This window comes from Cataglyphis hispanica, chromosome 20 (assembly GCF_021464435.1).
Source record: "Cataglyphis hispanica isolate Lineage 1 chromosome 20, ULB_Chis1_1.0, whole genome shotgun sequence".
In the NCBI taxonomy this organism is placed as follows: domain Eukaryota; kingdom Metazoa; phylum Arthropoda; class Insecta; order Hymenoptera; family Formicidae; genus Cataglyphis; species Cataglyphis hispanica.
The window spans coordinates 1,222,850-1,244,703 of NC_065973.1; the positions used below are offsets into that span (position 1 = coordinate 1,222,850).

Genomic DNA, 21,854 nt, shown 5'->3' on the forward strand with positions numbered 1-21,854 from the left:
TTATGTTGGCTAATGTTACATAGCTTTATTGTCCTTATGATAAATGTCACGATTAGAATTGCTTTATCTCATTGGTATATACATTAGTTTTGTATTAAATTTTTGTATTAAAAATCTAAGAAATCTAAAAATCTAAGAAATAAGAGAATGGAAATATTTAAAAAAAATTTTAATATTTATTTAAATACGCGTAGATTTTTAAAATATATGAAAATCCTCAATTCATATTTATGTCAATCTGTTAATCATATATATGTTAACTTATTTATGAATGCGTACTTGATAAATTAGAAAATGAACAGTTCTTTCTGTAATAATTTTAGTTTCCATGACATTAATCAGAGAGAGAGAGAGAGTGAGAGAGATAATTAATTATAAACAATGTAATTAAAATAAGAAAGGGTCAATGAAGAAACGCGTTGACGTAATGTCTTAAAAATTTAATTATACAAAATGAGTAATCACGTCAAGCAATCTACTCGAAGGATTGACAGCGATGTGTCGATTAGGAAAAAAGAAAACTCAAAAGGAAGAAGGAAAAGTTGAGTTGCTATTTGGCGGCGAACCACATCGATTGGATGAGGGCCAGAGGCTTCCGAGCGTTCCTTCGCGGGCACATTTTCAATTTCTTCCTCTCTCCATTCGTCTCCTCTGACTCGTGGTATTTCTTCTCGCTCGTTTCGTCGCATAGCGAGACTATACATGCAACTGACTCGTTATTTTGGTGCACAACCCTGACAAGTGAACGCCTTGACCCGTCAATTCGACTCTCCTATTTCCGTCCGATTATGGATCCTCGTGGTAGGAATTGGAGAAGAGATTATAGAATTCCGTCGTTAATTTTCTTTCGAAGCTTATGTGATTTCCAGGAATATTTATCGTTTTTGATATGACGCGAATATTTTTCTTGCAGAAGGACTAGCGTGATCGAATCAAATAGCATCCGAAGATGAATCAAATCGAACCGAATCTTATCGCGTTTCTAGTTTTTCTCCGCGTGACGTCTTTTTTATTGAGAGGATTTACAGTACTTTAATCACACTAATCGCTATATTCGATCGATTCCTCGTACTCCATCGATTGATGTGATCTGTTGGATGAAGAAGAGACGGATTTAACCGAGGTCGATGACTCTACGATTGACTTCGTCTGGATGCTCTGTACGGATTTCACCGACGAAACGGATTTCGTTGCTGACGTTACATTCATTGATTGCTCGACGAGGCTGCTGCTTGAATCGTTCACTGAAAGAATACCGCATAATTTTCGTACGATTGGATTGAGTATTTTAAAGATCCTTGAATGATTCGCTTAAAAGATCGATTGAGAGTTTTATTTGTTAAATATATTATAATTGTAGTAATTTGCAATATATAATAATATGGTTAATAGATTTCACGAATGATTCAGTTGATATTATATGAAAATAAGAGGAAGTATCGTTTACCGTGAATTTAAAATAATATTAAAAATGCATGAGAAGTGATATAAAGATAGATAAATAAGTACACGATATGGAAGGATTATAAATAAATTAATGGACAACATATATTAGAAATGTGATTAGGACTAATTGATAAATTATGGATGTATAGCCATTATTAATAATACAATATATTCTATATAACACACATGTGAACTTGTCAAAAATTGCACAAAAATAAAATAGATAAAAATACTTTAGTATACATATGCAAGGACTGCGCACATTATTATTCGAGATATTTCTCATTTTCGTATACGAATTCAAAACTACGTATCTAATAAAAAATTTCTCTGATTCGAGCATTATTAATTTCACTCTATCGAAAGTTAAGCTATTCGAAAGTAAAGTGCGAAGCGCAAAAGATATTTTTAATTAAAAAAGTAATTACGAATCAGATAAAATATTAATAAATGCAGCTAATAATTGCAATAGAACTGTCTGAAACAAAATCCAATTTATTGTAATCCTACCTTTGGCAACTTCCATGATGAAGCTTACGGCGCTTTCTATGGGGCTCACGAGGACAATGCAATAATGACGCGAACTACCCGAGATTAAATTCACGAATGGTAAGGATGTCGGGTGTCGAGCTTCGGGTTATTCTAAACTGGTATCACGATGGCGGAGAGGGGAAGTCTATGATCACGTGGCAAGAGATCAACAAGCGGGGGGAAAAGCGTGAAAAACTACGATGTGGAATATTCGTGAAATCTCGATTGGCGGTAGCGTGCAATGTGGATGCAATGCTGAGTCAATGCTCTGCATTTTATAATGACGTTCCGCGAATGATCGCTTTTGATTTTTTTATTTCCTTAGCGATTTTTAGAAATAATGACAAGATAAAATTCGTCTAAAATAATAGTGCACGATAAGAAAGTATAATCGAAAAAAAATTAAAAGGAAGATACTCTTTCAATTCAATTTCAATCTTTACTAAATTTTTTTTACTGCCATTATGTTATATATATATATATATATATATATATATATATATATATATATATATAATTAATGCCAAAAAATTCCTTTCTCCGCGTATAAAATTATATACATGAATTTTGATTGATACGTTTTATAATAATGTCTATATTGTTGTGTGAGATATACATTTTTTGCATTATTTTGCAATATTTCAACATATAAAATATAAATGTACATTATTTAATCATTACTAAAAAAATACAAAATAGTTGTTTCGACCGATCTGTAATCTTTCGAAATGTTGCGTTCATTCTAATCTATTTATTCGAGTCGACATCTCGTAAAATATGCAATTCTTCACTTCTTTCTCAAAACTGAATTTTCTAATGCAATCTTCATATTTACGCAATTGTCGAATAATATGAATAAATGAAAAGTTTTCCGGATAAATATTACAAATGGACTTTTAGTGGAAATATATTTTATATAATATATGGTAAATAATAAATTTAATGAATTTTATATAATGCATATATATAGTAATACGTAACTATAGAAAATTTCTACATATGTATATTTATATAATATATAAAATTCGAAATTAGTTTTTGTAAAATATTTTATTAAATAAATGGATTTATACGTACTTTTCTGCAAAGTTTGAAAATAGCATGGTGTTTGTAATTTTTACGAGGCGAGATAGCGTATCATGATAACGTAGCACGGATGATGTTTCATACGCAAAAAAAAAAAGAAAAAAATAAACTACATATCACAACAATGTTTTATTCATGCGATACTGTCGCCAGAGGATATCAAAAGCTTTGGATTTCTAAATTCAACAATTTAATATTACAATTTGAAGCCAACAAAGCATAGTCTATTTTTATATGGCCCAGGATGTGCTCTGTTCTCTCGCAAAATCTGTCTTGCTGCAAGTAGTCGCCATTGTATTATAGAGATATCGTGGGGAAGGCATTTGATTATTTCGTACAGGACTTATCAAGAAATAAATGAAAATCATGGAAAAGTTACGCTTTTTCCATAATAAGAATCTCATAAGAGAAATTGCATGGACTTTTATAAAAAACCAACATGTAGGGAATCTCAATGAAATTAGGATCAATTTCAGAATAGAATAACAGGCAAATGATTATGTACCTTTCTCTTTAAGATTTCTAAATAAAGTACATAACGCAATTACCTCGGGAAATTACACTTCAATTATAATATTGTGAGAAAATTTTTTAACAAATTTTTTAACTAATTATAATTTTTTCTCTGACATATTAATCTCTCTAATAATAGATTTAATAATAGATTTGATAAAACTAAATTTAAATAATGAGATTAAAATTTTTACTTTTTTTAAATAATAGAGAAGATATTTAAAATGCAATAACGCAGCATACAATCATAGTAGATGTAAACATATTGTGTACACGATGTGCATACGCGTGCCGCAAAAATCACTTCGGTAAACAAGCGCACATGCCGCGACGTTGTTACGCTTTGCGAGAGACGAAAGCTCGCGGATAAGCACGCTTTTGCATTGAATAATGGCGAAAAGTTACATCGTCGGTCGACAGAATGGAAAGCAATGTGTTAAACGGCCATTACTATGGCAAATCCATGAGAATTAAACCGCGCTCGGAAAGTTTGCGGATTTATCCCGAGTGTCTTAGATATTCTCTTCGCACGACGATGATGCGCTTAAAATTTAACGACACGCAACCGTCATGTAACGCGACGAGAATTTTTACGGAAAATTATGTATGGCTTCGAGACAAAGATAATTTTTTTTAACAAAAAGTTCTAACAGAAAAGTTTTTTTTTTAATGCATAAAAAGGAGAATGGCATTGTGAAAAATTAAAATTTATATTTCACGAACTTTTTTCATTTTGCAATAGGTTTGGTTTGTGAAAAGGAATAGAATAATTTTTAATGTTCTTGTAGAGATTTAATTTCTCAATTTTTAATATTTTTGTAGAGATTTCATTTCTCAGACTGAGGAATTATTTATACTGTATGTTTACAGTTTTCTTGGCACTAGTTAAGAAACGTCATTGATGAATCAATAGTCGCACTTGCATTTTCTTGCCCGGAAAGCATCGACTAAATTATATTTGCCGCATTTTAACGCGGGCTTACATTGTGTCTTCTCTTTGTATGTAGTAAATTATAAAAATATTGGTGAGCTCTCTGGTTGTGAGACTTGCTTCTTCAAAACTCAGTCATCGTCCATTTAAGACTCAAGTGATCATTGATTTGATCGTTCTTCTTACCCGGAAAAGAATGACTCACAGTGCTGTTTCTTGCCAATTTTCTCGACAAAATCTCGCGTAGTGATCGTCATTGATGATTCAGATATTAGGATTCTAAGAGAATAGAGAGAACTTTTAACTTAAGAGAATTTGACGTTGTCATGGATTTCGTCCAAAATAACGTTACGACGCAGACCGATGAGTTTCGACGCCGGCTGCGATTGGGCAACGTTGAAAAATATAATGATTACTCAAGTCATTATTTCGACGTGCGAGCGTCTAATTGTGAATTTTCTCTCGGTGGAATTTGCAGGTGACATTAATTGTGAGATAAACTGCTAGGCTTACCACGCCGTAGCAATGCGCTATCTTGGTGCTGAAGGTTGCAAATTTATTTGTCATAAAAATTGGTGAATTATGTATACATTAATTAAATTAAATTAACGTTTTGAGATTGCTGTGTAAATTGTTGTAAAGATATACAACATATATAAATGGTAAGCGATAGTAAAATCCCAAAATTTTTTCATAACTTTTTCGGAGCGCAAAAAAATTACATATGTAATGTGGTTACGTTTACTTTGTCTTGTACCCAACCTCTGGTATGCATCACCAGCTTTACTAAGAAGCGAGCAATATCTCGTTAACGCGTCTCTCAAAATAGTCACGACTTTGCCGCTGCTCGTTGTAAGTTCAGTTTTATTACCGACCGGCTTTTTCGTTGTGCAGGTGAGAGCTAAAAGAGAAATATTTTTAACTCAAAAAGCGTTAAAAGGCATTTTTATTTTACTTCGCTTTCGTGAAAAACTATTTCACTGTCCAATTATTTATTATTGACTTCCCACTTGGAATCATCCATCAATCCTTTTTTTTCTGCGGACGTCACAATATATGTTTTTATATTTTACATTTAATTGTTTAACAAGCTTCTTTTTCTCTCGATTTCGTTGAATAAAAGGAAAATCAATATGCGGCGTGAAATTATAATTTGTCCTCAATCTCATGATAATAAAATTATAAAAATATATATCAAATATATTTTTTGATTTCGAAGCAGAATATAATTTTTATATATATTTTTTAACAAATATTTATGCAATTTACATTTTATATATATTTTTTTTATAAGAAAAATATGATATTAAAGATTTATCTTCACATAAACCTTCTAAAAATTTTATCTTAATTTAGGATATAAGATGGTCTTTCTTTGAATAATTAAAAAGTCGAGGATCGAAGTTGAAACTTTGAAAATTTAGTATTCAACAAATTATTTGTCAGAGAATATATTCTGTAAAATTTAATCTTTTAGGATATAAGATACGGGATTATGTATATAAATATGGTTTATCATCGCAAATAGGATTTTTCTGTAACTAAGCTACGATAAAATGGGAAAAATTTTTTGAGCGACAGCTGTTTTATCTTCAAGCTTAATATATTGCGCAGATTTTCCGTTCTTGCGGATGCGTTTCCACGTCTCTCCAAATAGACGAGACAAATATTTGCGTTTGTTTTCTCCTTTTACTTTACTGTCTTTCTCCTTCTCTCTTTTTCCTACCCTCCACTTTTACATACCCAAGTACACATGTGTACGGATACGTTTTCACATGTGCCAAGCATAACTGCTGCGTATTGTTCTTGGCTGAAATACGCGTTTACACCCGACCAGAAAACCCTTAAATGAGCTATGGGTCGGAGTGTATGTAGTGCATCGAGGGCGGTCTTTTAATTGGAACCATAATTAATCTGCCATCTCCGGCAACCTCTAAAAGTCATACCCGTTTTTTGGAAACGAAATTAACTCTCGATAATAGAGTTGCTTTAAGAGGATGGTGAAGATTCTTTGCTTAACGTCATATTAATTACTTGGCACTAATAATATACAATTTTTTTTACCATAATTTTTTTTTTACTTTCAGCATGCGAGTGAAAATTGATAATATTATATAAAGCGAACAATTCTTGACGTTATGAACAATTCTTCGCGTTATTTTTGTATTAAGGATAACGTATCAAAAAAAGTTAATCCGACACGCGTAATCAATTTGTAATCCGAGTGCGGCAAACATTTCCGTTTTATGATGGAAATTCTCAAAGGTACGCTTCTTTTTTAATCAACGGAAAAATAAAATTATAAAATAATATTTTTTAATATTTGCATCTTCAGTTACATATTCTTTCTCGAAAATATGCAATATTTCTCTTCAATATGTGATATATATACTTGACATTGGCAAACATTCGTGAGACCAGAATTTTTTAAGTTTTAAGTTATTGATTAAATCATACATTTTTCATCAGTTGAAAGAGCTTGAAAATTGTTCAATAAAAAAAGTAATACTACTGTTCGACATTGTGAAAGATTTTTTTCTGTTATATTTTACTTTCTCACAAAAAAAAAAGTGCACAGTTTTTATTTTGTACAACATATTCGGCAGAAATCATTTGTAAAAGCTCAACTAACGCTTGCTTTTTGACGCGAACATAGATCGTTCTGGACTCGTTACTTTCACGTACCATAGATCAACTGTGTGACCTTTACGGGTCACGGACATTGGCGATCGTATAACCCATCCAGCCCAGGGGGTTCTATAGTAATGGCCTTTTTGGATCGTACAGCGGTTACGGATCAGCGAGCTCAGCGAGGAAATACGGTGGAATTTAACTGTGTCGCATATCTCTTTAGTTGCAGTATCAGACCACTAATTATAAATTATTGCCCGAATAATTTCTTTAAAATTGTACACGCGCGATCTATGATCATATCAGTGCAATTTCTACAAAAATTTATTATTTTAAAAATAACGGAATTTACTGCTATACTGAACTTTAGAATTTGCTTGCTAAAATTGTTAATAGCTTAATTAAAGTTTTTTTGGACCTCTAAAGGTAATTTTTATTATATTATGTGAATATTATTTTAATATAAGTAGGATTTGTGTTTATTTCGAGTATATTCGAGAATATTCGATAGAAATATTAGAGTGAGCAAAAAATTTACATTAACTTATATTAAGGACGAGGATTCAATGGCATAACGGTTACATTTAATTGGATTTCAAAATTGATCGGTTGGAATTGTTTCTACTATTAATGTTATATTCAATAAATCCGACATTTTTATTTAGTGGCTACTAACAGAAAAACGAATTCTTTTGTTTGGCATCGGAAACGAAAGAGACAATCGTGAATTGTAACTGTGTTATGCATATATGGCGAAACGAATTTACCGAAATGAAACATATGTGAGAAATCCACGGGAGATTTTATTTTATGATGCGTGATAAAATCGTTACTTTTGATTGTTGGATTTAATATACAGATGTTCATGCAATCGTGTAATTCATATTATCTATTATACGCACCTTTGTTTCTTTATATTCACGTTCGAAAAAAATATATTGTTATTATAGTTATTAAATAATAGATAATTAATAAAATAGTGTTAAAATATTATCACGATATTGACTTTGATATTTTATAATAGATTTTCTCATACGTCAAGCACAGATTTGATAATTACAGCGATAGAATAATAAAACATATTTCCGGAACCAAAATTTGTTCTTTCTTGACGACTCACTTACCGCGTTTATGGCGAGAAACTTGAAGATGTTTAATGTATTTGGTGATCTAAAAATTTAATTGTAGGAAAAATTAATGTCACAGCTGCGGCAAACGATCGGGTCGACGCTTCATTTGCCAGGCTTGCTCAAGGGTTTTGCCGAGCAGTTTCGCACCATTACCTCTCACGCCATTTAAATATTTTGAAGAGTTTTACCGCAGTTAGATCACAACACTTTTATTAATGTTAGGGGTGCATTAATGTGAAGTCGTTGAAAAAAAAAGTTTTTATGCTTGAAAGCAATATTAGATTTTGATTTAACATAAATTTGCGAATTGAAATATATTACATTTTGTTTTCGAATCTGCGAAATTCCTTTTAATTCTTTTAAGTTATGAGGTTCCATATTCTTTTTTTTTTAATCAAATAGATGATTTCCAACAAAATAGCAAATTAAAAGAAATGAATATAAAACTATTTTAAAATCGTATAGCGATACAAAATTTTATTCTAATTCCGACGTTGTAATATTAATAATTTAATATTAATTTACAATGAGTTATATTATTGTGAATAATTTGCTGTTGCCTCGAGATAGAATGAAAAGAAAGGCAAGGATGGTGGAAGATGCATTGAAGTCGTTAGGAAAATCTTAGCTTTTTATGCTTTGCTGAGTTTTTTGTTTAATACTATTCTTTTTATTATTAAAATTAATTATTTTTATACAAATATTTTCTACAAACTTATTCACCTACAAAAAATGGAGTTTTATTATATCTATGAAAAAAATTAATAATGCAAAAAATATGAAAAATAAAAAATTAAAATAAAAGACAATTTCAAAATTATTTCCAACTTTATATTATTTTGATTTCAATTTTTTAATATTTATGACATGTACATCATTTTGTAAAAATATGCGTTGTTTTTTCGAAAATAGTACATTAGTTGATTTTTCGGGAGAAACACTAAAGAAAATCATGTAAAGCGAACGACTTTGAGATATTATATCATATTTATCTGCTCAAAATAATAGCGGTGATGAACAGAAGGGACATAGCCTTGTTAGCTTCTGGGGAAATGTGGATATCTTTCGATCTGTCTGCGCGTAAATCGCGTAATTGGATATTGCCGTGGGCAGAAAATACGCCATGAATAAAAAATAAGGCGGAAAATGTTCTCGGTGATATAATGCAAATTCATCAAGATTTGTAGTCTTGGCCTTATATCTGAAAATTAACTTTAATTTTCGCTTCAAATGATAAACTCTTAGAAAGTATTTTTTTTTTTTTTGCAAATATATATAGAATGATAAATGTGACCGTTTCTAAATATGTATGTTCCTAGAAAATTTTAAATGAACGATTTAACGAAGAATCATTTTAAGATACTATCGACAAGATTCTTTTTATCGATAACGATTGCCTTTGATTCTATTTTTGTATTTTTACCGTAGACAAGCACATTGAGTGGAATAATCCTGTGTGGAAATTCTAATATAATATCAGTCTCGTTTTATTTATATACTATTGTCTGATTTTAATGATAGCTCTTGTGTATATTCTCGGGTATATACACATCGTAATTTTAACGAGCACGTGATTTCACGATAAATTGAATCACTCTGAACTATTCTTTTCTACAACTTTTTCTTCTCTTTATCAAGTAAAATAAAAAATTAATAATATTAATCATATAAAATGCTTCACGATCGCATAATTAAAAACTATGTATTTATAAAATATATTGCACCGATAGTATGCACAATTAAATTTTCTTGTTAAAATTTTGATCTGATTTGAAAATAACTTTATATCATATTTGTGCGCGAGTATTACGCGAGTATTGACATTTGTAATCTGTGAACTTATCAAAGTTAAGCTGGCTCGGCTTAACGGCCATTAGGAAACGCCGAAATCCATCGGATTGATATTGTACACTGGCGGATGGATGAAATGCGATAATTATTACAGTCGAGCCGGTACCAAAGCCGATGGCTGGCTCAAAGTTGTGGTATTGTTCAAACAAGAACATTACATACAACCTATACACATAAATGTTTATAGACGGTAGTTTATTGCAACAGTATTTGTTGGGCGATTAAATCGATGCTCGGTGGAACGAACATAATACAATATTACCTAATAAAGGAATATAATTGTGGTGAAATTTTAAAGTACTTAAAAAATTCCTAAAGAAAATTAATGTAAAGAATTGACAGCTCTGAATATGATAGCTTTAATCTTTGGAAGATTAATGTAAGGAATTAGTAACTTTATTAATATTTTTGAGGGAGAAACTTTTTTCTTGCAATTCAAGATTGCGATATTTTTCAACGGATCAACAATCTATTTGTAATAAATTTATCAATTTATTTATTTTTATTATTATTAATTAATTTATTTGTAATTTAGCTGTATATGCTTTTAAACATTAATAAACATATGTAAGTATCAGAGAATACATGAAGTGGCATATATATTATTCTGAAAAGATGAAAGAGAATATCACGACTAATTATCTAAATGAAAAATTTTGACGGAAATTTAATTATTATTTATGTGATATATTCATGTGTGTTGGAAAGAATACACATGATCATATTATATATTAAAAAGATTTTTCGCCAACAAATTTTCATAAGACTTAAATGGAAAGCAGAGATATGAAAGGCAGGGATGTAGAAGACAGGGAAAAACGAGAATATATGTTTTACGTATTCTCGACATGATGTAGATAAAAGCAAGAGCAAAATAATATTAGATGGATTTAAGTAATATGATAAGTAAAATATGTAAAAAGATATAAAGATTTGCTATGAGAAAGGCTTAATATTCTCAAAATGATTCAAAAGAGCTAACAAGATTAATATTATTATGAAATGTCATTTGTGAGAATATTTACGATTTACGAGTTTATGAATTAATTTTTTTTTTTTTTACAAACAAATAGATATTAATTAGAAAATAATTTTCTGTGTCATTTTGATAATGTTGTTAATAACACTTACACTCTGTATTAATATTTCAAATATTTTATTCTGATCATTGCGATTTTCAATATTTTTTTTTCTTCTGCTTCTAGAAACAGCAATGTTTCGGGGGAGAAATCACCATTTGAAGGCTCTTGTTGTAGCGGGCAAGACGCTAGCACCGATAGCGACATTGAGGAAACTATTTCAAAGTATAGAGTGATCTTGTTGGGAGACTCCGGTGTGGGAAAGACGGCTCTGGTCTCGCAATTCATGACGAGCGAATACATAAACACGTACGATGCCAGTCTAGGTAAGTCTGTGCACCCTCGCACGTAGAACAATGCCGTGACACCCTTCAACAAGACACGTGGAAACTCAAGATTTTCTATTGAAAGGATTGATTACCTACATCTTTGATATAGGATTTTGCATCACGACATTTGACGCAATTCCACATAAAGTGTGTCTCAAAAGGATGGTTTACGCATTGGAATAATTTCCGATAGTTTTTTTCCTCTTTTCAATGAATTGTTCATTAGTGTTTTTAAATTCTCTCTCTTTTTCTTATCTTTTATTACTTTCCGAGAAAAACAAAGCAAGAAGTTTAAAACATTCTATACATTTTTACAGAAGTATACATTTATTGAAAAATTTCTTTTGCTGATAATAATGTCATTTGATACAGATTTTATCCTCTCGATGTCTACCTGATTCATATTTTCGTGTGTTTAAGAGCAGACTCGTTGATCAATAATAAAATCGATCAAATAGGACTTTTGCTAAATATGAAATTAACCTTTTCTGATATAATTAATTAACTTTTAATTAAAACTAAACGGGCTTAAAGACACATGGCGCAACCAATCTCTCGGATCGCGCGCGGTGCAGACACGCTACGCCCACCTTTCTGAAAAGCAAAGGTAGTTAATAATAACGCGGAAAGAAAAATTCACTTTACTCGCTTTGCATCCACCATTGGATCGCGGCTTTGAAACTCGACAGGCATATTGCATGAAGAGGCCAATTCTGCGTTCTCGCAATTCCGGTCACAGCATGTAGCAGTACCCGCTGCAATAATTTCCAGTATACGAACCGGGCTTTTGCACACAAGCGCAATGCTGTGCCTCGTATATTCAACCCTTTATATGATCGCGAACGGTCACACACGTGCATAAACGTCACGTGTAAGAACGTGATGTGCGCAGTACCGAGAGTTCATGAGGATGCATCCCTTTTGCATGCAACTTTCTATCATAGCCTGGTTATTCAAGAGCTTCACATTAAATAAGTCATTGTTGACCTGCCTGTAAATAAATTTATATTTATGCGTCTATTTGTTTAAAATAAAAGAAGACTCTAAAGTGAATTTTAGTAACTATGTTTTACAGATTCGTGGTTTCTTGTTATACTGCTGTCTTTAGATTATTATTTTACTGCAATGTTTTTATGTTTAATTAATTTGCAAGACTTCTCTTTCTTACTTAATATAGATAAAGTGGTCTACAGGAATTCTGTTTCTACTTGCGTTTGACGAGAAGTCTCAACGAAAATTCTATATAAAATTCTTTTCTTTTCTTTTATAACTTATTTTACAATATTAAATATCTTTGCTATTAAAAGACAGATTAATCTCTTTTTAATTATATTTATATTTAAGGACATTTTTCTCGCAAAGATTTTTTCCGAACTTTATTAAAAAGAGAGAGAGAGAGAGAATAATCAATCATTAAATTACCAATCGAACAAGAAATATCAAGTAATGTCACATTTTTCTATAACTCGCTAACTTAGTAGAATACATACTTATTACATATTTATTCTCTACTATTTTACTTATAATGAATCTGTATAGTCTCTCCCGCAATGCTGTAAGCTCTCGAATATAATTTACATTCTTTCCCTGCTTTATTTATCCTCTATTCTATATTCAGAAAACTCCATATATTCTGTCAACTAAATTTATCACTATTTAGGGGATATGAAAGTTTAGAGAGAAACAGCTCAGAGAGTGAAAGATAGATTTGTTTTTCTCAGATAAAGAGGATACTATGATATATAAAGGAGAATATATCGTATCTAATTAGTAGATAAATTTTAAATTGTCTGACACGTAAATATTTTTCCAAGTACCTAGTGTATGTTGTTTCCGTATTTATATTTCCGCAATCGAAAGTAGCGGACATGCTTTCGTAAATGGAAGTCATAATTTGGGCTCGTTAATGATGTTTAAACTTGTACGCGACAAATTGTAGAGTTGTGTAGCGCATTAACTATACCAAACTAGTTTGACAATTCCTCTTTGAAACTTTTGGTCGCTTGTTCAAACTTTAATCAGTTCCATTAGGTCTTCCATGATGTAAGTTATTTGAATATTTCTGGTTAGGTAATTATTTTATATGGCAAAGTTTTCCCTCAAGAGTTCAAGATATACTTCAACCTTATGACAAAGTGGAAAAATAGACCAAGTTTCACGAATAGTGAAAAATCTCTCTTTTTTTCATGTGTATATTAAATGATTGAAAATTTATTAAATAACTTGAATTCAATGTATAAATACGGTATTTCAATTTCATATCAATTACTATTATTGATTTGTAAAGCGCATCTAATTAACGATATCAAATAACTTTTTACTATATATTTACTCACAAGTATCTATATTACAAAATGAGCAAGTAGATGTTTGTGTGTAATGAATAATAATGTACTCTTAAATAGATATTTATGATAATGTACTTTTAAATAATACTATGCTATATTATACAGCAAGAGAGAAAGAGGACCGTGAAATAGAATGCAAATTTGTAACGTTTAATACATTCTTTTTTTACATGGCGTGAATCACAAGTTATACAATATTCAACAACATTTAGCACAGACCATCACCTTTATGTCGTAGATGATGAGTTCGGCGAGAAAACCGTTTCCATTCTGTTAGATGGCGAGGAAGCGGAAATGATCTTTATCGATCATCCCCATGTAGAAATGAGTGTAAGTATTACATTATTTTTATGCATATCAAGTATTATATCGTATCATTACTATTATGATTATTATTATATATTATTTTTGTTATTTTTATTATATAATAATAATTATTAATTAATATTATTTTATATTATTATACAATTTTCGTACACTTTCAATCAATAAATTCTAATAAAAGTCTGAGATGCTTGGGGACACTTTGTCTACGCGTATTCTAATGCATAAATCTAGCAAACTCTATATATCTTATAGGAAAATTTTGCACGGTATTAAAATCTATTATAGGAAAATTTTGCACATAGTATCACAATCTCATTAATCGCAAGCTCTTGAATCAATATTGACTGGCAGTATATTATAAACCATGTTTGGTTTTAATAGCTAAAAGGTATTTTACGTATTTCCTGTAACACAGAATCTTTCCATTGAGTCATGTTATGCAGTTTATTGTACGAAATGCATAAATTCGCTAGTGAATAAAAGACCCGTAGTGATGTTTTTATCATGCAAATGACTATGAGGCCATCGCTCAATACATTCTTCTTGTCAGATGTGATTAATTTTGCTGCGCCCGAGTATTTCGTAATTCTTGTGACACAGACGGATATCTTTGAAATTCGTATTAACACGGCGCAATTTATAATTGTTATTTTATAATTAAAGAATATATAATAGTAGAGAAAGATAAATCTATACTTGTATTTTCTCTTACCTCTTTCTCTTTCTTTCTCTCTCTTCTATTATATCTATTATATTTTATATATATATATATATATATATATATATATATACATGGTAATATATTAATATGTTATCAAATTATTTATCTGTAATAAACTAATTTTTATTTTAAAGATTTTGGGTTTTAAATTTGATTATCTTATATTCTTCATTTATATTTTTTTTTAATAATATAATCTGTTCCTGATTATTCCCTTAATTATTAAATTTAGAGTTAAGTAGATATTTTTTTTTTATTTCGATTATATATATGATGTATTTCGTCGATGAGCTAATCAAAGCTATTGCAATTACGTTGATGAGAATTGTTCTTCATTATCTCTCTCTTTTGTAAAATGTCTTAATTATTTCTTACGTTATCGCGATGACGATTAATTTTACGTAATTGCTATGAAACTAGATAAAAGCAAACTCGTTAAAAGTAATCAATAAGAGATCAAAGAATGAAATTAAGAGAGTGGTAACATAAAATATGTGACAGTTTTGAATTGGATTTTTCAAAGGAACATACAGAAGAAATTGTGAGAAATTTTTTGCAAAAAATAAATTCTATATAACTTTTGATATTAAAGAAGCATTTTTTTTTGGAAATATAAAGTGATTAAACATTTTTAGAGTTAGAACTTTTTTAGAAAAAATAATTATTGATGTATTTTTGTTGATTATCTTGTTTCTTTTTTTATTATGTCAAGACGGCATACCAGCAGATGTAATTTCTTGAAACTAAATATAAATGTGCATCAATAATTTGTATTACTTCGTAACAAATGGAATTAACTCTCTCTAAAAGTTTGCTTTCATAGAATTGAGTTTTGAACAAAATTCCTTCTGAATAGTAGTTCGACATTCATGTTAAATCGACTTCCTTAATCTGAACTATTCTTGGGATTTGTCGAGTTACCTACTTACCTAAGTCCGCTCAGCGTGCGTTAATGCGAATTTCATGTAGTAAGCCGTAAATCGACAAGGATTGTAACTTTAATATTGCAGTTACAGAGTTCACTAAATTGTATTTGTGCAATTTGTTCTTTTGCAAAGAATAACGCGCTGCGGATATTATAAATAGTGATATTGGAAAGAATATTCGAAGATAATTTTTAACAATCAAAATGTATAAAAAAAATTATTATACCAATAATATAAATCATAATTGAAACATTCGAAAGCTTTAGATCGCTTTGCGTAATATGCAAAATTTGATAAATAAAATTTATCATTATTGCGATAACAGTCATGAAAATCGTTAAAACATTTTTTCACAAAGAGATTATTGTTTATATAATTTTTTTAATGAACATTCCAATATCGGAATTTATTTTCTTGTCTACAATATATTGCTTGTCACAATATTTTTTGATTAAAGAATTTTGTTTGGTTAAAATTTCAATTCAATCAAACTTTAAAATCTTCTGTCATACATTTTTCAACTTTTTATTTTTCTTCCCGAAAATCCACTGAAAATAAATAGATTATCAAACTTATGATATTATTTGTCACTTTTAATATAATCGCAAATGTATTTCAAATTAGCTTATGTTATGTTATGGATTAATAATCTAACTAATATTTTAATTTATCACGCTATCATTAGCAGCTAATTTGATGTAAAAAATTCTCTTTTAGATGATAAAATATAAAAGAGACACGGCATTCTAAAAATATAATATGTTATTCATAATTTTATAAAAGAAGATATCCGCGCGCGCATAATAATTATAGATATAAGCGTTTAATGTCTCTTAATCTCAATTTATGCGATTAATGTCAGTTACAATATAAAAATTTTTTAAAAAACCTTTAGGTCGAAAACTCTTTGTCAACATATGAGCCACATGCTTGCATCGTGGTTTATTCAATTGTTTCACGTACGAGCTTCCAAGTGGCTGAAGAGATATTAAATTATCTATGGCAAGAACATTATACTCAGGAACATACAGTCATCGTCGTTGGCAACAAGTCCGACCTTGCCAGAAGTCGGATAATTTCGGCAAATGGTAAAAAGATACTGCAAAAAAAAATTTGTGCTCTTTTACTTGATTTATTTGGTGTTATATAATTTTTAATTTAATAAATAAAAAATTTAATTTACAATAAATAAATAATTTTTAAATACAATTGCACGCAGGAAGAAGTACTTAAAATTATTTATGATTAAAAATAATTGTATACCAATTATATGTATATTCTCTCATTATTATTAGATTTATAACCATTCTTTAAATTTTATATAAATAATTGAAAATTGACCGAATATAATTTTTCATCCAAATTTAATTAATTTGAAACTGCAATTTGTTAAAGACGGGAAGCAGTTGGCCACATCGCGCGAGTGCAAATTCATTGAAACATCTAGCGGACTCAAGCACAATGTGGACGAGCTTCTGGTCGGCGTTCTGAAGCAAATCCGTCTGAGAGAGTCGCGCGAAAAGAAACTTCGACGCCAAGGCAGCAAAGGCAAACTATTGTCGAAGCTGCACAATAGCAAAACCGTTCTGAGTCTAAACCTCGCTAGGGAAATTCTCAGCAAGATGTGCTTAAACGACAGCAAGAGCAAGAGCTGCGAGAACTTGCACGTGCTGTGAAATATTGCGACGGGATATAGGGGAGGGAAAGCAGGAATAGCGGGAAGGAATCCCTTTTACGATCGAGGAATGTTTCTCGAGCGGAAGCATGAACGGTAATTGAGATCGAGAAGGTGAACGCGACACTTCTCTGCGAGGCTGTTGTATAACGTTTTCATTTTTTCTTATCCGCGCGGACATTATGAGATTTATGCCACTTCAACTTGGACAAGATTTTTCCAGTCAGGAGGACTGGAACGATTTTACGACTTGTGCACTGTTTATGTATCCCGGTAACGAATCGTTCTTACGACCTACGTATTCTATGTTCGCCGTCCTATTCAGATCTTTGTTCTTGCAGCGCGTTCCCGCAACAGATCTCTGGCATTATCCGATGTATTTCTATCAGGATATTAATTCGCATTGATTTCGAACACGTGCAAAACTTTGTTCTGTATACCTTCTGTTCTGTTAACATTTTTTTTTTAATTTTCTGTGAATTGGGCATTAAAATGAAATAATGAACGATGAAGAGATACAGAAAAATAAATTGCATATCCTTGTAATTTTTTAAACATTTTAAAAATTTTATTAAGTACAATTATATTACTTTGATATAATTATTTTTTAATATAATAATGAAATTTTAGCCTTACAAAATAAAGCATTATCCGTTGACAATAGGATTAATTTTTTTACTCTCTAATATTTTTTGCAAAGAGAGATGAGTCTCCGTGATGGATTTAATAAATTACTAATTAACATATACATATATACATTAAGCTTTGTAAAACTCATCCAAGCAATGTATCCCTTGGAAACGTGCCTCAACAAGAAAAAGGCCACAGGTGGATATACCTGATTAAAGGATTAAGTGGGCTCTCAACCTTCGCCGTCTCGTTTCCTCTACTCGTACGTGCTCATATAGTTGAGAGTATGAGAGTAACAGGTAAGAGCGGATTGAACACGAAGTGGAGCCCCATTATACGTTATCATGATTACAAGATCCCACCATGCATGTATGCGCGGGGGCGTGAATTAGAAATTAGAATTTAAGATTAACGATCTTAGATAAGATCTATTCCGTTTGGGCGCGAGATGAATGGCGGTGCAGGTAAAACTGATGTGCCGTCACTCTGCAATGCAGCGATTTGATTATTTAGAATTTAATGAGCCGTTCGATTCCACGCATAGATGGAATCGGCGCTTACAGTGCGGCGCTTCGATAATTTTGTGAATAAAGCCGCCTTTGTGTGAACAATGCGATTGCTGGCCAAATATTTCTCGATATCCCAAATCAAGATTTTACTTAAAACACTGGTGAGATTACGAAAAGAAAAAAATGTTAATGCTCCACAAAATTGAGTGCTGTTCCATAAAAAAAAAAAAAACTAATTTATTTTTAATTTAGATGGTAGCGTAAATCTTTGAATTATTATAATTTATTATAATTTAATTTTGTTATCGAAATGCATCTCTTTCTTTAAATGCGATATAATTGAAGAAAGTTTATGTGCGTGTGTATAATATGAAATATATTTAAAAAATTAATCAGCATAAAAAATTCATCAAATTGAATTATTTTAACACACATTGAAATTTCCATTTTCAAATATTTGGCAAATGAATGTATTGCAATAATAACGACGACTACGACACAATTTTTTTCAAGATATACTTAGCGCATGCTATCGTTCGTTAAATATTGGAGATCGCAAAAATAAAAATATGATTCTCGAAATAAGTGAGAAATTAAAAAAGTTTAAATAATGATAAATGATATTTGCAAATATTATTTTGGCCATTAGATAACTTGATTTTTAAATATTTAACTCGAAAATATTATTTATTATTATTTGTACATAAATGCCTCAATATTAATTCGATATGGAGTAAACATTATGACAGAATTATATTCCAACTACAATCACAAATAAATCAAAATATATAATTACATACATTAATGCTTTGTAAAAGAAAAAAGGAAACTAGATATTTGTTAGATCTTTGCAAAATAATGTCGTTTACCACATAATCGATCATGAAATTAGATCTTAAGGGATAAAGGAAGGAAATAAAAACCATCTTATTGTTGATGACAAAATTATACGATCGTACGATATTCAATAATTGTTCTAAATCATATATATGTATGTCATTTTATTACACTGGACGCAGGATTCGTCCGATCGCGACGCTGGTCGTCTTTTCACTTTATAAAACGTAATCTATCATAATATCTACATATATAACCATACGTCTCATATAGAATAAAGTAATATTTATCGATGGAACACATTGTTAAATGTCAGGTCTGATATTCTTTCTGCATTATCTCTTAACTTGCTGCATTAGCAAAATTTTCATTCTCTGCTTATATCCGTATATTTACAGCTACAATCTAGATAATTAACTTAACTTAATTAAACTACACACTGCAACAAATTTAAAGTGCTGTCTATATTTTATCATTAAGCACCAACATTTTAGCATTAATTGCCATAATTTTCGGCTGTTATAGGAAAGTAAAAATAATGGTATTTGCAGAGAAATAGATTATCAAGAAAAATGTGCGCTTCTAAATTATTCTTTTCAAAATTATTTTTATAATTTTATGTGTACATTTCTTTTTTACTCATATTTGAAAGTAACAGAAGAGAATTATTTTTAGAAATATTTTTTAATTTTTTAATGTGTTTTCATTTGAATATTAATTAGAAAATTACGCGATTATTTGCGAAAATTAGTTTTTCTATGATATTTTCTACCAAATAAAGAATTAAGTTATTTTAAATCTTGAATATATGAGCGAATGTAAATGCATTCTTGTCGATTTTTATAAAATGTATATATTCTATCTTTTTTTCTTAAATCTTCATATTCATCTAATACTATATAACTCTTAAGAATTATCTATATTTGTATTGTAACCAGTGAGAGGCAAGTCTCCACCGTCGTTAAAATGTCAAATTAATCTGTTTTATAGATGAGTACTAAACAATGTAATGTTTTCTTCTAGAAGAATCATTCCTAAGACTGTATTTCTAATCGCTCTCGCAAATTTCTAGTTTAATTTATAAACTACATATTTGTATATCGGCGCGCAAAATGAATTTACCCTGTTATTCTAACAGAGAGCACGCTAAACATCATTTTTCGACTGTACTAAATATTGTGCAAAGTTTATCTATCGGATTTTTCTATATAGATGTAAAGATTTTTCTATATAGATTTAAAGATTTGCGGATTTGGAATGTTTCGCGCTGTCGAGAGCGATGTCGATCTTTTGAGACATTGTTTTTTATCTCCCTCTCGAGATGAACGTCTGTTCCAACGCGTAATTTACATTCGTCACGTTTGTCGATGGAAAACAATACGTTCAAGTAGACGCGGCCTAAAGTCGTATAAACATGGAATTGGAGATCGAGATGTCTCTGATGAGCACATACCTAATTATATACATATACGTACATACATATGTAGACATCCCGGTTATCATATCTGAGCAAATATTATTTTGTGATAAGCGTAATGTATTTATATCTGCGTCGCGATAATGCGGTGCGTATCGAAGAATCACGCTGAAAAACGGTGCTATACATATCGGTTCACCTGATTACTCTTATCAAGAGCCTTCTCTCATTTTTTGAATATGTATGGAAGTAATTGTAGACCGATACGCGGGTGTATAGTGACAAGTTATTTATTAAAAGGCACTACGTAATTTCTGCTTCAAATTTACGTGTTCTGTCTGTTTATCTGTCGTACTTCTTTACATAGATTACTATGTCGATTACGTGTCGACTGAATATGGAATTTATACGAGAGCGTACACGAAGAATGTTTTCAATAACTATCGCTTTGCATGAATAATACGTTCTACAAATTGTGCAAAAATGCAATATTATAATTTTTTTTATTATTTTATCTTTTTTTTTTACGTAAACAATAAAAATCTTTAAATTAAATGTTCTCTTTTAAATTTATTTTAAATCTATGTTCTTTCTTTTGTTTTAAGACAAAATTTATATTTTTTTTTTTACTTAGATTTTTTTTCATTAAAGTTTTTATTTATTAAACTAGCTTTGTGAAAATGTCTTTATTTTTCCAATAAAATATACGAGGTATGCTTTGTGCGATTATATATGAACTTTTTTTGAAGTGACATAAATTCATACAATAATTTTTGAGAATGAATTATTCATGGAATGGAAAATTATTTATACAGTACAGTATTGTATCGTATACTAAGAGAAGAAAACTCGATTGCATTGAATACATATGCTGAGATAAAAGCGAAGGTTGGTTTCCAATTTCCGGTGGAACTTAAAACAGTGTGTGCGATCTTGC

General features: G+C 30.2%; 1 protein-coding gene and 1 long non-coding RNA gene across 7 annotated transcripts in view; one reads left to right on the forward strand and one right to left on the reverse strand.

Annotated features, from left to right (window-relative positions):
- The window catches only part of LOC126856916 (uncharacterized), a 34,210-nt gene extending 16,071 nt beyond the window's left edge, over window positions 1–18,139 (forward strand). For 5 of the 6 annotated variants that reach the window (XM_050605929.1, XM_050605932.1, XM_050605930.1 and 2 more), the window contains 4 exons: window positions 11,325–11,524; window positions 14,093–14,205; window positions 16,745–16,937; window positions 17,245–18,139. In XM_050605929.1, coding sequence (XP_050461886.1) covers window positions 11,325–11,524; window positions 14,093–14,205; window positions 16,745–16,937; window positions 17,245–17,525 — 787 coding nt within the window. In that variant the 3' untranslated portion in view covers window positions 17,526–18,139. The remainder of the gene's footprint in view (window positions 1–11,324; window positions 11,525–14,092; window positions 14,206–16,744; window positions 16,938–17,244) is intronic. The other variant, XM_050605934.1, reaches the window with a different exon arrangement.
- Window positions 426–2,147, reverse strand: LOC126856993 (uncharacterized). Its single transcript, XR_007688427.1, has 2 exons — window positions 1,957–2,147; window positions 426–1,244 (listed from the first exon to the last, which is right to left on the reverse strand). It is a non-coding gene; the product is annotated as an uncharacterized LOC126856993 (long non-coding RNA).
- Window positions 18,140–21,854: the final 3,715 nt, after the last annotated feature.